Below are 15,298 nucleotides of genomic sequence, written 5' to 3'. Positions count from 1 at the left end.
TGGGGTGGCTTGGTATTTATAATTTATTTGTATACAATCATCATGTACCCTGCCTCTGGGTACAGTAAGTTGAGTGCTGCATGTTGCCTCAGACACAACAACAGTCCTATAGTATGATGGGGCTATTTGAAGCGATGAAAATGTGAATGAAGGAAGAAAAAAAAATACAACAGCCTGTCAAATAGATTTTGAAAAAAAATGTATCAGTCACAGCTTTAACTGCAACAAAAACCTAGAGGAAGGTGGTGGAAGTCTGATTAGTCTCTAGCAGATGGATGGCTCTTCTACAGCATGGGCACCTTCAACAACAGCTTTCACACACTTGGCCATTGTCTGGGATGCTCTACTGATGGAATCTGTGAAAAAAAAAATCCAAACATGTCAGTGCACAGACACAATACAAAATAAATTTAGTATAAGACTGGATACGAAGAGGATAAATAAAATCACTTAGTTGAAAATACAGTCTGTGCTTTACATAAATTCCAAATAATTTTACTGAAAAATTTTGTTTCTTCAAGAGACTCAAATCCTATATATCTTAGTGGACAGCTCTAAACAAATCATAAGAACCTTACTGTAAAGCTAAGTAAAATGTTCTGGTTTCAGAATGGAAAGACCACCCTATACATACCTGTCATATAGAAGTCTTTTATTGTGAGCTGAGGTGGAACAAGAGGATCAGCAAGAAGCTGTTGCTTTGCTAACTGTTGTAAGAAAGGAAAAGAAAGTCACCTGTATGATAGGAGCTTGTTACCAAAGCATTTGTTCAGTAAACTCTGCATTCAGTGCATTCAGTGTAGGTCAAAAAATGCTTCTCGTATTACATATGAAGATTTTTCAAAAAGGCATTATGCTATGTAACAGCACTAAATCATGCCAAGATGCTTCAGTTTTGCTTACCTTTGCCAATTCATTTGCCTGGATGAAGTAGTTTGCTTCTTCCACATCATCGTATCGAACCAGATTGGGTGATACTTCTTCTAAACGCTTCCGTATTTGATCGAGGTTCTCGTAAGGCAAGGTCAAACCAGCCAACTGAGAGATTCACAGAAAGAAATGCCATCAAGTCTAGGGATTTAACTCAGAGTGGTTTAGATTACCAATCCATTAACATCTCTAAAGTAAAACGAGGAAAAATCTACACTCCTGAACACACAGGCAGTTAGAATGCACAAACTGAAGCAAAGTCAGTGTTCTGATCACTTCCCCATGTTAAAAACCAGGCTGACCTATTTGCTATACAAAGGATAAAAACAAAAGGAAGTACTTGTCCCCTTCCATACTTGCATTTTCCTTAGCTTACCACTAAATGAGGTAAAAGTTGATGCAATTATCAATGCATCTTGTTCCCTCTGAGTAGTGAGCACATATTTGACCTCATCTAATGATACCAGATCCTGGTCTCAGAGTCTATGCTGTTTTCTTTCTAAAAAGCAATAAACTGCATGCTCCCACCAGCTTCCTCTAAAGCACTTCACAAAGACCTGCAAAATTTGCAAAGCTTCATCCATTATGCATTCCAACAGCATATAGCAACCACAACATTAGAACTATCTTCAAAAGGGAACCAATACGATTTAACTCACAGAATTAACCTAGGATTCAATACAGAACATTGCTTTATAGAACAATGTGTTTTCCTGAAAATCTATCTTTTTTTTACATTGGAAAACGTTTACAAAAAGCAACTTAACCTCTCAGTATACTTTTATTAGAAGCAACTTAGAACAGCAACAGTACCTCAGAGACAGCTCTAATAATTTTCCAGTCTTCCCTTGCCATCCCAGGAGGTGTTACTGCTACTCTTGTCTGCTGGGCCCGACCTTCAGTATTCACATATGTGGCTGCTTTCTCTGTATATGCTGCTCCTGGGAGAATAATATCAGCCATGGGAGCTCCCACATCCCCATGATGCCCTGAATACATGGAAAGAGGAAACAGTACACAACCATGAGACAGAAGTAAGTCAAAATAAATAGAAATGCTTTACTAAGACAGAATTTCTGTGTTCCCATAAAAAAAGGATTTTCTAAGTTTTGCTTAGCCAGTAACCTGAAGCCCATGAGGCTGGCTGCTCTGAGGTCTTATTTGGCTAATACTCTGGGGAGAATGAATAGACTACAAGCAGGAGTAAATGGTACTTCAGTCTCTATAGTCACTCAGATTTGGGAGGTTCTTGGAACAAGGATTCTTAGATTAACATAAGATCATGTTTTAGTATGATAGAACAGCTGGAAACTAATGCTGCTTTGTCTGCCAGGTCTGAAGCTATGTTTCAGAAGCCTTATACTGGTTTATATTACATTATAACACATCAAGAGTTTCCCATCTTTACCTAAGAAATAGGTAACCAGTATCTCAATTATGTGTTAGAAGTTCCCTTTCCTGGTAGAAAACAAAGGCTACAATTCCTCAAAGGGTTTTATACCACTGTTTACACTTTTACTCCAACTATTAAAATAGCAACATTCTTAATTTACACCTACTAATTACCTTGATAGATGATAAAACAGTACTCTGGCAAGTCTTGACGTGTTATACAACCAGAATCTGCTCCCAAGAGATACAATACTTTGGGAGCATTTTTCCTAATTGCCTCCACTCCTGGTTTGAAACCCAGGTCCAAAGCAGCAACTTGGCTTGCAACCCTGTAGAAACAAATACATCATGACTTTAAGTAATTTCAGAATTCTCCCTCTCCCATCAGAACAGACTTAACTTCTTTTTCTACACTAAATATTTTGAAAGGATGTAAGAGGTTCCTAATAGGAACAAGACAAACATGAAGCTCAAAGGCAGCTGAAATTTTTGACAGAGTATCAAGTTAGTTTTGCATTTTGACAACCTGACACCATTTAAAGTTTTCACAGGGAATCTCACCTATTTAAGATGCGATAGCAAAAATAAAGGCAGGTATTGAAAGTTGGGACCTAGTGGCATGCAGCTCACTGGTGAAGCTTGGTGCTTCAGATGACATTTCAGCTATGTATGAAACTCATCAGGCCTTTAATTTAGAGCACTCATGTGGAACATGAAAGACCCGGGCCATCAACTACTCAAAATCATCAAAGACTTAAGGCCACTATTTTATCTCTATTCATTTATTCACACATAAAAACACTTTTAAAAGAATGAAATAATAATTCAATTTTCTGGCAGTCTTCCTTTTCCAAAGCAACTGTTTTGCATAATCCTCCATAATCAGGTACCAGTCTTATTTAAAAGAAAAGATTCTCTCTAGAGTACAGATCTTCCAATATAACTCATTTTGTCTGACACAGTCAGATATAGAGTTTCAATAAGTTAGATTGCTTTTTACACTTAAGGTTGAACGGATGGTGCACCATAAGTGTGGAAGTCAATATGAAAGACTGCCAAACCACACTTGTATCATGAGTGTTCTTTAACTCATCATTATTTTGGTACTAAATATTTCAGTTTCAGCAGCAGAATGTTATATTCGAGTTTCCTTCAGAGGCCCAAGCCCTGCTCTAACTATACTATTTTTACATCAGTGGGGCTGCTTTTGGCAGAAGGAATTTTTTGAGTCTCCAGAAATGAGAGCCATTACATTTGGTGAAATAATTTTTCCTTTACAGAGATGGTCAACTTGACAGTCAGAATTTTAGAAAGGGAGTGGTGAAGGACTGTTCAAAGAGAAGCTTGTCTATTAAAAGGAGTAATATCCTGACAAACTGAATAGCTAAGATTAAAAGCTCTCAAATGGAAATCTTTGAAGCATTTCTATTAACTATTCAGTTGAGAAGCTGCACAGTGAAAAGAACATTAAAAAAACCCAAACAAAGAAACCGTATTATTTAAATACTCTTGCCATTTTGTTTTTCTTCCTCTAGATAAAATGCAGTCATTTAGCAAGTGACACTGGTCTGCTGTGCATCCTACTGTGGTAGATGTTATTAAGCCCTCTCGTATTCTATGTCTAAATCAAAACCTTAAATTCTACATTTGAATATCATGAATTTATAAAAACTCATGGAGAGACAGGTCAAGGAACCCATTTTTATTAAGAAGTTTTTGCTAGCTTGTATTTCTGGTTTTTATATTCCCTACAGGTTTTAACCCAATAAGCTGCTTATGTATATAGGAAGCAATCTGTACACATACATTGTGGTAACCTGTGTAGCCCAATGTGCAAGCAAGCTGCTCCCAAAAAAGTTTTTAAGCAAACCTGTGCAGGATGTTCATGACTTTCCAATCAGCACCAGCACCGCTCCTGGCCCTGGCATTCTGTGCAATGGTGGAAACAGCAGCATGGATGGCAGCTCCGTCACCGCGCTGCAGGGCTGCACTGCCCACCACCACCATTGGCTTTTTGGCATTGTCAAGGACCTGTGCAAGCCAACAATCAGAAATCCATTCCACAGCTACAAAGACAATTCTTGAGACAGATAATGTAATAAATCACGAAATTTCTCCATAAGTCTTCTATGTAAACCTACGGTTCCAAAATAGTAATTGCTTCATTTAGAGATAAAGCCAAGAAAAACTGCTGTAAGCAGGAAACTACCTTTTCAGTACACAACTGTACACTCAATAACCACACAGCAGCACCTAAAACAGCCTGTTTTATGTCAAGAAATATCCCAGGAGTTTCCTGCACTGCAAAGTTTTACACACCTGAATATATTACACAGTTTATACATACTTGGTGCACACTAATCATTACTTCATCTCTGCATTTGATTAAAAGCAACCCCATCTACAAGATGGTACTTTTCTTCAAATCTGTCTCTGGGGAATTCAGATTATTACTCAATACCTGTGGAATTTAACAGTCACACTCTTAATTTCTCTGTACCTTGCAGAAGGCATGTTTGCCAGAAGCAATGTCCTGAAGTATCTGTGGGGACTCTCCCAGATGTTCATATCTGTAGGTCAAATCCACAGGAGAGCCGACAAGGGCCACTTGCAAGTCATTGTGAAGCCAGCTGAAAATACAACAAACGTTTTTTAAAAATTCAAGAAATACAGAGTTTTACCCAACCAAAGCCACTAATTATAACTTCAGCAGTAACTTAAAATAGCATTGCAAAGGAATTTAAATGGCATTCATTGTTTTGGTAAGATGCAGTTTAGCTTTATTTTGGCTGTTAAACAAGCCTCTAGCTTTTTTAGAAGGATTATTTCTCTAGATATATTCCAGAAACAGTACAGCAACACACCTTATGTGACAAGTTCATAACTCAATTCCCTCCTCCCCCCAAGCTTCTGCCAATTCAGTTTTAGAAATCCACTTATTTCTTAGGTAAACACGGACAAATTTAGCTGGTTAGAAATTTTTTTTTGCAGCTTCTCATGGTAGACTTATAAAAATACATGAAAATACACATTCAAAAGTCTCACTGCATTTTCTCCTTTCAAAATTTCAACACCATTACTGTTTAAAATCATGTATTTTCAAAGATCCCAAAATTAGGAAGGACAGGGCTTTTATAGACCTCATTTGGCTCATAGCTTATTAAAATTGAATTAGCTATGTTCAAAAGTTTGGGAAAGCCACACTACTTTGCAAAGAAAATGTTAAACTGGAATGACGACTTCTAAATTCAGCACATCTGATTTGTTACAGTACAAAAAGCAATAAATTGATGCTGAAAATAAATCTTTAAGGAATATGCTTTAACAGACTTCTATAAAACAGAAAATCTGAGGTGTCTGTGTAATGTAACAAAGGAATAAATGTCTGAGTAGATGAACTTAATGTAAAATGTCAAAGCAAGAATGAACTACCTCTACACTACAGGGTACTACCCTTTTTCCACACATAAATCACCATTCCCTTTACTAAAAGGTGAACTAAATCCAATGATCCCATCTGAATGAATGCTCTCAAGTTACTGCCTGCAGCTCCAACCGAGCACTGTATCAAATCCAGATGGATTAATGTGCTTATTCACCACCAAGGAATACAAACCTCTTTCGAATTCTAGCATTAAAAAGCGGTGCCTCAAAGCGTGGATTGGTGCCAACCAGGAGGAGGACATCTGCCTCCTCCACCCCTGCAATCTTGGTATTCAGCAGGTAGTTGGAGCGTAAATCTGTGCTATAACAAAAAGATGGAAGAAAGAGGATAAGAATTCAGTCGAAGGAAGGAATGAAGCTATGGTAAAGATTATAACTGCTCAAAATACTTTTTCATCTCAGGAAAAGAAAGATAAAGAATAGATTTCTCAATCCAAATTACTAATTATAACTGTACTAAAGTTTTCACACCACAAATAGAAATAGACTAACTTATCCAGCTCACAACAGAGTGTAACTGGCTTTCAGTGACTGACTGTTAAACTGCAGCAACTGTACACTCAGTACAGCATGGGGTAAGTGTGCAACCCTTGCTGGAGTAGAGACTATGAATCAACTCACAATCCATAAATACTCTCTGTATGTGAGGACTGTAAATTTAAATAAACCCTGCTAATGCATCAGCAATTCTTATTCCTCCTAATTTTAGAATATTGTCATGAGATGATCTGCAGACTGGAAACTTTATTAACATACCAATTATAGACAGACATTGCCTGTCCTCTTACCCAGCTCCAGCAGTAGGAAAGATCTCTTCAGTGCAGAGTGTATCACAATTCATTCTATTCAGTAGGTCTTTCAGAGCTATTAGTGCTTCTGCATCCACCAGCCCTCCTACAACTGCTGCTATGTCCTTACCTTCCACTGACTGGAGCTGGAGAGAAAGGAGACATAAACATAAACAAAAGAAACCACGGAAATAAATTCTCATTTAGGCCAGGTAAATATTTGTTATATTAGGGTGTGCCAAAGCCAGCAGTGTACCGCTGGCCTGGAGTAGCACAAACCAATCGCTGATGTCTGATTCCCACCAGGCAGCAGCTCCAGCTCCTTCAGAATTCATGATAAGCAAAGAAGAGCTCTCTGTATTCTATGCAGGTCTCTACCACTTGAGTTATCACTCAGATATAGCTAATTTTCATTTGGTGTGGTGAGAGAGGAAGGTTGGTGAATGCTTTTATTTTAATGAAGCCACAGTGCAGACAGAATGCAAACTTCCATAACACAAGCTCTGGTAGTAAACTTAAAGGTATTATCTGAGAAGAAATAGCTTTTGTAACAAACCCTGCTACTGTACCATGGGCAAAAACATCCTTGAGGAAAGTTCAATTACAGTTATTCAATTCTACTTCACCCACATAAAATTTTTAATCAAAATCCAGAGCAGTCATGCAGCACTTCATTTGAGCTGCAGAATCAATCACCACACAGAGAAAGCACTGAGGAAAGCACAATTCAGATATAAGTAATACAGACTTAATGTCTTTGATGGCAAAAGTGGTGATAGCACAGTTTAAATAAATTTAAAGATGACTTCAGATAGGTCAGAGTATTTGGGAAAATTGCTTCCTCCTAAATTTCTGAAGAAACAGTTCACTTTCCTATTTAAATAAAAGTAATTTCTCTCCCAATGCTCCAAATGAAATCATGGTAAGAAAAAGTTCTGTAAAAGGTCCAATCCATGAAACATGAAATATTAGTCAAAATAAGAAATTTAAGTGGAAACACAATGGATTAGAAGTCAGATGTTCCCCTCTAAACTTAAAGAAAAAATCATTTTTAATATAAGTAATTTGATATTATTTGTAATACATCCAGTTTTAGAAATTAATTTTAGACTACTTATATTGAAAATTGTTCTTACCACACCAGCAACACGAGGCAATACATCCTCCCATGAGGCATAAACGAATACTCCTTTCTCATTTTTGATCATTGGCTGAGTAAGTCTCTGACGCTTCAGACCATCATAAGCAAACCTAAGTGAACACCAAAAATATCATTAAAGAGCAAAGACAAAGATAATTGTCTATAATTCTGTGAGTGAGTTTTCTAATTGCAGGCTTTTAGAAAAGAAAAAACCAAGAAATATTTCCCCAGAAAGTTTAACTTTTAACTTCCTTCTCAAAAACTCAGAAAACGATCAGTAACAGAAATAAGTTACCGTGAAAAAATGTTACAAAAATCAGAACATTAGAAAACTCAGCAACTTCAATTATAGAATTACAAAACATATTTTACAATTATTCTCCTTCACTGTAGCTTTACAATACTAACAGCTGAATACCGAACATCTCTGGTTCTCCAAACCATGCCTTTAATGTATGCATAAACACATGTGGGTACAAGCACATCCACACACCTGGTTTTGTCAGAAATCCATTCCTCATTGATATCTTCATGCAGCCTTGGCAAAATTCTCATCACTTCTCCAGTTCTCGTGCTCACTACAATGTTGCTTCCAACTGCATCAAGAACATCAATTGACTCTACCTTCCTGTTTAGAAGAACAAATAAACCACTTGCAGTCTTTCATATATAAGCAGCTAGTGTCTTATTTTTGGCCTGAATAGAGACAATTTTCTTCCTAGTAACTGGTATAGAGATGTATTTTGGATTTAGGTGAGAATAGTGTGATAACACAGGGATATTCTAGCTGTTGCTAAGCAACATTTACACCACATCAAGGACTTTTCAGCTTCTCACCCAGTCCCACCAGCAGGGAAGCTGGGGGATACAAGAAGCTGGGGGACAGAGGCAGAACAGCTGACCCCAACGGGCCAAAGGGATGTTCTGCACCACACAGCAGCAAGCTCAGCATGTGAATGAGGGGAAAGCTGGCTGGGGCCTGCTGCTCAGGGACTGGCTGGGCAATTGTAGTCTGCATCACTTGCTTTGTACATTCTAATTCTTTTAACGTTATTGTAATTTTCTTCTATCCTATTAAACTGTCTTTATTTCAGCCCACAAATTTTACATTTTTCCCCCCCAATTTTCTCTCCTATGCCACATGGGGGCCTGAAATGACCAACTAGCTATGTGGTATTTAGCTGCTTGCTGAGTTAAATAACAACAGTCTTTTAAAGCATCCAGTGTGGGGCACAAAGAGTTGAGGTAACAACAGATCTGACCAAAGCACGTGAAAACAAATTCGCTATAAGCTCTCATTGTATTAGTTTAACAGGTGCTGGTCTCAGAGTTGCTGCACACATTCTCAGAGCAGTGTTATATAACACCTTGTTGTCTGTATATGTTCCTTGTTTGCTGTTTATCATCTCTTGAAGGTGGGTTAAAGATGCAATTCAGCCACAGTGTGCCACTGGTTTATGACAGGACGAAATTGCTGGTGGAGACAGATCCGGGGCTTGCACTCAGCACCGCTGCCGGCTCCGTGCTTCGGGCGCCTTCCAGCGGACACGGTTGGTAATTACACCCTCCACCTTCCCGGAGAGCCGATGTGTGAGGAGACACTTCCCTCCGCCTTCCTCGGCTCCTCCAGACTACTTACAACAGCTCCTGGAGATTTTCAGTATCACTGGGATGGTCAAATTAGCATGTTCGAGGCCAGGCTGGATAAAGTCTTGAGCAACCCGATCTAGTGAGACGCGTCCCTGCCCATGGCAGGGGTGGTTATGACTAGATGATCTTCAAGGTCCACTCCAATCCTTAACATTCTGTGATTCTGTCTCCTGAATGTGTTTCAGGTCTTGTTTAGGGTTAAACAACTACTTAAGAAAATCACACAGAGATCTGCTCTGAGGCTGAACAGCTTGGTTTCACAAGGTATTTTAAATAATATCCTCAACAATTAGTGAGTTAATGAATTAGTATTTTCCTTTATACGCATCTTTTACTAAGCAATCGGCACAACCTACAAGTCCAAAACATTTTAGAGTAAAAATAAGGGAAGAACAGTCTACAAAATAAGCTGTAAGTAACAAAATTTGTGTTATGTTATGTTATTCAGTCTATGGAAAAATCTATAACAAAAAGGCAAAAAATGAAAACCAGAGAAAATCCTTAGTATCACAGATGGACATATTATAAGATAAAGTGTACAACAAACAGAGAAAGCTGTGTCTTCAGTAGGGTTTAAGACACCTACCTTGTCTCCCACGGGCGTGCAGTAAAGGCATATGGCTTGGAGGTAAGAGCACCAACGGGGCAGATGTCAATAATATTTCCTGATAACTCAGACATAAACATTTTCTCAACGTAAGTACCAACTTGCATATCATTTCCTCTTCCGGTTGTTCCCAAGTCATCTACCCCCGCAACCTCACTAGCAAACCTGGTAGGTGCACAAAGAAGAAGAAACACATCTGGCATATACAACTGCAACACAGAACATTTTTCAGCCCTCATCTCATTTTCTTAAGATAAAACATTATTTCATACACCTGAAAGAAGGAAACAATTGTTTAGGTGCATTAGTCAGCGCCACCACGTATAGGACCATCTCCAAAATTTCATTCAGAAAGGGCTACATAAACTAGGGAGAGGTATATCAAAAAACACAGCAGTTCAATACTCACTGTATTACACTAAGATTAGTCCTAAATAACAAGTTCTTTCTAGAACTAGTTGGGTACATTGTATTCTTTTCCATCTGGCTCAAGTTGGCCAGTACAGCATCTCAGGGCTACAGAACAGCATAAATATAGCTACCAGAGGCTATCAAAAATAAATAAATCTTACAGCTGTGGCTGAGGAAGTCACATATGCATTCTGGCACCAACACCATGGGGGCAGTTCTGCCCTGCAGAACTCTGATTTCACTTTCATGCATTGCCTATCTTTCTCTGTTTCCTGTCTGGTAGCTCCAGGAAATCAGCTATCAGTCACTAACAGAAATAAAATTTTTAAATACAATCAGAAAATAACTTTTTAAAAAACTGACTACCCCTCATGGGGTTTCTTTCACTAGTAACAAACTGACACAAATATGCCTGCTTAGTACTCTCCTCAGTGACAGTAAAGGACTTTACCTGATGCACCGAGTGCACTGTATACACCGAGTCATGATGGTTTTGACTAAGGGGCCAATGTTCTTGTCCTCCACAGCACGTTTGCTCTCTCTAAATCTGCTCCTATCACTGCCAAACATCATTGACTGGTCCTAAAATAGACAATAGTACACACACATATCCAGGCTGCTGGAAAGCACAATTTTACCTAAGACAACAGCATTATACATAAGTCTACATAATTTAATTGGATTTTGTACCTGTAGATCACATTCTCCACCCTGATCACAGATAGGACAGTCCAATGGGTGATTTGCCAGCAGAAACTCCATTACACCCTCTCTGTTAGGTTCAGAGAATTAAATTAATATCAGCTTAACATCACTTGGCAGAGAGTATACCTAATCAGTCAAAGGAGGCTAAAAGAAAGGTACCTTGCTTTCCTGGACTTCTCAGAGTTTGTCAGTATATTCCAGCCCTTCATAACTGGCATGGCACAAGCAGCAACTGGCTGCAATCACAATAAAAAGCAAGCATGAAAAAAATATTTTTCTTCTCAGCATGGGCACAAACCCACACCTCCTCCTCCCCAGTTCTAGCATAGGTATCTGTTATAAATAAATAGAAATAAAGAGGTCTGCAAAGCAAAAAAAAAAAAAAAGTCTAACTGATAAAGTCACTAGAAGCCATATTTATCAATAATCTGCTATATAAAAAAGGTTAAATTAGTTATGATTTATTCACAGTTTAAAATTCTACAATTTCCAGTTTTAATTTGAGCAGTTACAGCATTAAGAATGTCAGTTGTAATAGATACAAGGCAAATCAAACAGCTTCAGCAGACATCTAGAAAACCTCCAGAACTGGAATTCAGAGTATGAATTGTTTACAAGACACTTATTTGCACAAAGCCTGTATAAAGTCTTGTAATAAAATTCTTCTCAAGATTACTGCAAGAGTAACAAAAACTCCTACTCTGTAAACAAATCCCTTTTACTTTTCAATCACATCATGACTTCCATCTTTAGTGATAACCCAACATATCCAGAGACACAAAGCTCTAAGTATAGAATTGAAGTTGGGGCGAGCTAAAAAATTTTATGTGTGAGTATAAATCTCTAATCCAAGACTGAACTCTAAAAGAATGTGCAGAGATTTCTTAGTACTTCTGAAGACAGTGTTCACTCCTGAAATCAACTGTTTCACAACAGATATCAATGCATTAAAATATAAACTACTAACCAACTGCAATCATTACTTAGAATGAACCTGCAGGTACTAATCCTACAGCTAAATTCATACAGTATCTGAAGTTTATTATCTATGTAGTATCAGCTGAAAATGTGTGGCTGAAGCTTGAACTACAAAGCATAAAATGCATCTAACAGCAAAACACGCAGCTATCAAATGCTCATGTCCAAGAGAATGACAACAATTACTTATTGGATTACTTATACTTATTTACTTATAAAATTTTAACTACTTGTAAGATTTAATTACTCTAATTACTTATAAGATTTAAACTAGGCTCAAGCACAGCAAAAAATTCCTATTGAATTCTATATTGCATATTCCATATTGCAATTCCTATGAAACACAAACAATACCTTTGGAGCTTTCTCTATTTCCACAAGACACATCCGACAGTTTCCAGCAACAGAGAGACGATCATGGTAACAAAAACGAGGTATCTGAACTCCAGCCTTTTCACAGGCCTATCAAAAAATAAGAAGCAGAGGAAAATTAAATCTTAGTCAGACTTTTCAGTTTCACCTCAGAAAACACTATGCAGTTTTTCAAAGAGTAACACTGTCAGTGCTGAAGAACAGAGTGCACTTGACCTTTCATCTTAAGAAGTGACCATAAATAAAAAATTGTGACAAAGCAAAAAAAAAGTCAGGATATCAATTACAAATACAGTTTTTCTAACCTTTGTAAATGATTGAGGAAATGAAAACTGACCTCTCTTTCATTCTTTCCTCCAATAATACAGAGAATTCTCTACAACAGGGCACTAGCAATAAAAATAACTTTTTAAGAACACACTCTTTACAGAAAAGTGCATCAAAATAAAAATTGAAAAACAAAAAGAGCATCATGAGCATAACAATTTCTGATAATCCAATAACACATATCCTCTGTATAAAGGTACTCCAGCAGAGTCAATCTTCAACTTCAGCAGACCCCAAACTCAAAGACAACATGACAGAAATGGAGACAGGAGGACAGAGCCAACAGATTTCCAGAGCCCAGATGAAGACAGCCTTTCCTGCATAAAACCCACACAGCTAATGGGATTTATGCTACAGCAATATAGCTATGCCTGCCAGAAGAAATACCACCGAATTTAATAAAAAAACTCTAACAAGATCTAGTTTTTCTGACAATTTCTACCAAAAAGAACCATGTTATCTAAACTGAAAAGCTAATTAAAAAAAAATAACATTTAGGAAAAAGTTGTACTAGGTTCGTGCTGGGGACAATTCTAATGCCTAAATAAATTTGTAATTTGTATCCAAAGAACAAGGCCTATATCTAGAAATAAACTGTGTATTTTAATGTTCTAACCCATTATACCACATCTTCATTTAATGACTTCTTTAAAAAAGTCTTCACTTGAAATTTTAGCCTGAAAAGTAACAATGCTCTGTACAGATTGGGAGATCCAGGTTCCCTTTCTTCCCACACCAAGAATAATAAAAGCAGCTAAGCATGAGCACTATGAATCCTAAAAACTTATAACTGAGACTATCCCTCATTTACCCAAGACACACTGTAATAAGATACAAAACGTACAGATTCTGAAAGACTACAAGGTCACGTAGTGTTCAGAGACAGAAGTTCAACCAGAATTTATTGAAGTCTGTTACTGCATTGAATAAAGTTTTGCAGCTGGGATTGATGCTGCATGCATCTTCTTTTAATCAACCATGGCATATTTTTCTTTTTCAAACACTGAATTCCCCCAAGGATTTCTATCACATGAAATTGCATCACAGTCAGTTAAAACACCCCTAAAAAAATGCAAGATGTAAATGCAGGTGGCTTTTTGCTGTATGGAACAGAACATGCTGCCAAGAAGTGAGATGGGAAGTCCCAGAAAATTGAGAATGCCGTTCCCCCACACCTGCAGGACTGTAGTTCCAGGGTTCACCAAAACAGGATGGCCATCCACAAACACCTCTATTTGGTTGCTGGCTGCTGTTGCAGTTGTACGCCCTGAAGGATATGGAAAAAGAAAACAAAAACAACTTTCACTTACTGCTAGATGGAAACCATCAGACCCCCTACTCCTGATTTTCCTTACAGAGTGCTGATAGAATCCCAATTCTACCAACACAGAATCCCTTAGCCTGCAAAGCGAGTATGCATATGTGCCCTCTGATAAATGAACTGCACATACATTTATCACCAGAGACCCAGATATAAACCCCAGACACTTACCACATACTCTGGAGGACTGGGTGACCCCAGCTAAGGTCCTGGGTACGGCAAGCAGTCGAAGCATGGTGCTTTGGTAAGAGACAAAACAGCACTGTTGTTATCAGTTCAAATGTTTGCCGGCAAGTTTTAAACAGGTAGAGAAAGAAGTTCTACACCAGTGGCAAAGGAGCACGTACGCACACCTACACGTACAGTTATGGGACAGTGAGTTACCTCCTTCAAAGGCAAGACATGATTCTCTACCAATCTATACATCACACATAGGAACGTCACTGAGCGGCCTCTCCGCCTGCAGCGGAGCGCCGGCCCCGGCCCCGCTCCCCCACGGACAGGACGGAGCAGTTCGGCGGCGGCGGGCCCAGTGTCGCCGTCCCCGGGGCCGAGGGCACGGCGGGCGACGGCGCTACCCGGCGCGGGGGTCACCTTGGAGGCGCCGCCGCCCGCCGGGCAGCCCCCAGCCCGTCGCCCGGCCCGTCAAGGACATCGGGAGCGGCGGCGGCGGAGGCGCCCGGAGCAGCGGCACCCGCGCGCACCGAGCCGCCCGCGGCGGCACCGCCGTTACCTGGCGCGGGACGGGCGGCGGCGCCGCGGGACGGCTGCGCTCCGCCTCGGCCTCTGCGGCGGCGGCCTCGGGCCTCTCCGCCGCTGACCTCAGCCTCCTTCGGCTATCTCCGGAGCCCTCTTCGGCAATCTCCGTACAGGCAGTCCGCGCTCGGCAACCTCCGGAGCGAACCACTTCGGGTATTTCCGGCAAGCTATAGGGGAATGATAACACGCGTCATTACCGCCGCCAGCCCACAGCCTTTTCGGCCACCGTCACACGCACCGCCCTTCCCTCGGCAGTTTCCGGCCCTTTCCGTCTCTTCCTTCGCTCAGCTCCGGCAACTTCCGCTTTGCCAGCAGGGCGGGGTGTGGCCACAGTACAATGTTACAAAGTCCGTGTAACGCCGCAAACCTTCCTAGGGCTTATAGTCAGCCTCACTTTTATTACTTCGACGCTTTCCCGCACCTCTGGTGTCCCGTCCGCTGCACGCCCTGCGCTGCAGCAGTCAACCCCTGAG

At 39.7% G+C, this 15,298-nt stretch overlaps 1 protein-coding gene across 2 annotated transcripts; it reads right to left on the bottom strand.

The window, feature by feature from the left end:
* On the bottom strand, window positions 1–14,970 carry NDUFS1 (NADH:ubiquinone oxidoreductase core subunit S1). Of its 2 annotated transcripts, none has more exons than XM_053947132.1 (19): window positions 14,800–14,970; window positions 14,238–14,305; window positions 13,921–14,012; window positions 12,401–12,508; window positions 11,228–11,304; window positions 11,054–11,135; window positions 10,815–10,945; window positions 9,932–10,117; window positions 8,189–8,323; window positions 7,691–7,805; window positions 6,555–6,700; window positions 5,939–6,067; window positions 4,823–4,952; window positions 4,193–4,353; window positions 2,497–2,651; window positions 1,744–1,919; window positions 904–1,038; window positions 635–707; window positions 1–356 (listed from the first exon to the last, which is right to left on the bottom strand). In XM_053947132.1, exons 2-19 carry the CDS (start codon window positions 14,299–14,301, stop codon window positions 265–267), a joined length of 2,187 nt encoding a protein of 728 aa, XP_053803107.1. In that variant the 5' UTR covers window positions 14,302–14,305; window positions 14,800–14,970; the 3' UTR covers window positions 1–264. The 2 variants fall into 2 exon arrangements, with proteins under 2 accessions (XP_053803107.1, XP_053803108.1); XM_053947133.1 differs by lacking the exon at window positions 14,800–14,970 and adding an exon at window positions 14,451–14,586.
* Between the last annotated feature and the right edge of the window lie 328 nt (window positions 14,971–15,298).

The sequence above is a fragment of the Vidua chalybeata genome, chromosome 7 (assembly GCF_026979565.1).
Source record: "Vidua chalybeata isolate OUT-0048 chromosome 7, bVidCha1 merged haplotype, whole genome shotgun sequence".
Taxonomy (NCBI): domain Eukaryota; kingdom Metazoa; phylum Chordata; class Aves; order Passeriformes; family Viduidae; genus Vidua; species Vidua chalybeata.
The sequence above is the reverse complement of the archived record's forward strand: the minus strand, read 5'-3'. Positions and strand labels throughout refer to the sequence as shown.

Coding starts and splice junctions, on each gene's coding strand:
- NDUFS1 (XM_053947132.1), bottom strand. CDS start 14,301: ATGCTTCGACTGCTTGCCGTACCCAGGACCTTAGCTGGGGTCACCCAG. Junction 11,136..11,227: donor GAGAAGTCCAGGAAAGCAAG/GTACCTTTCTTT, acceptor TGAACCTAACAG/AGAGGGTGTAATGGAGTTTC. Junction 8,324..9,931: donor GCACGCCCGTGGGAGACAAG/GTAGGTGTCTTA, acceptor TCTTCTAAACAG/GAAGGTAGAGTCAATTGATG.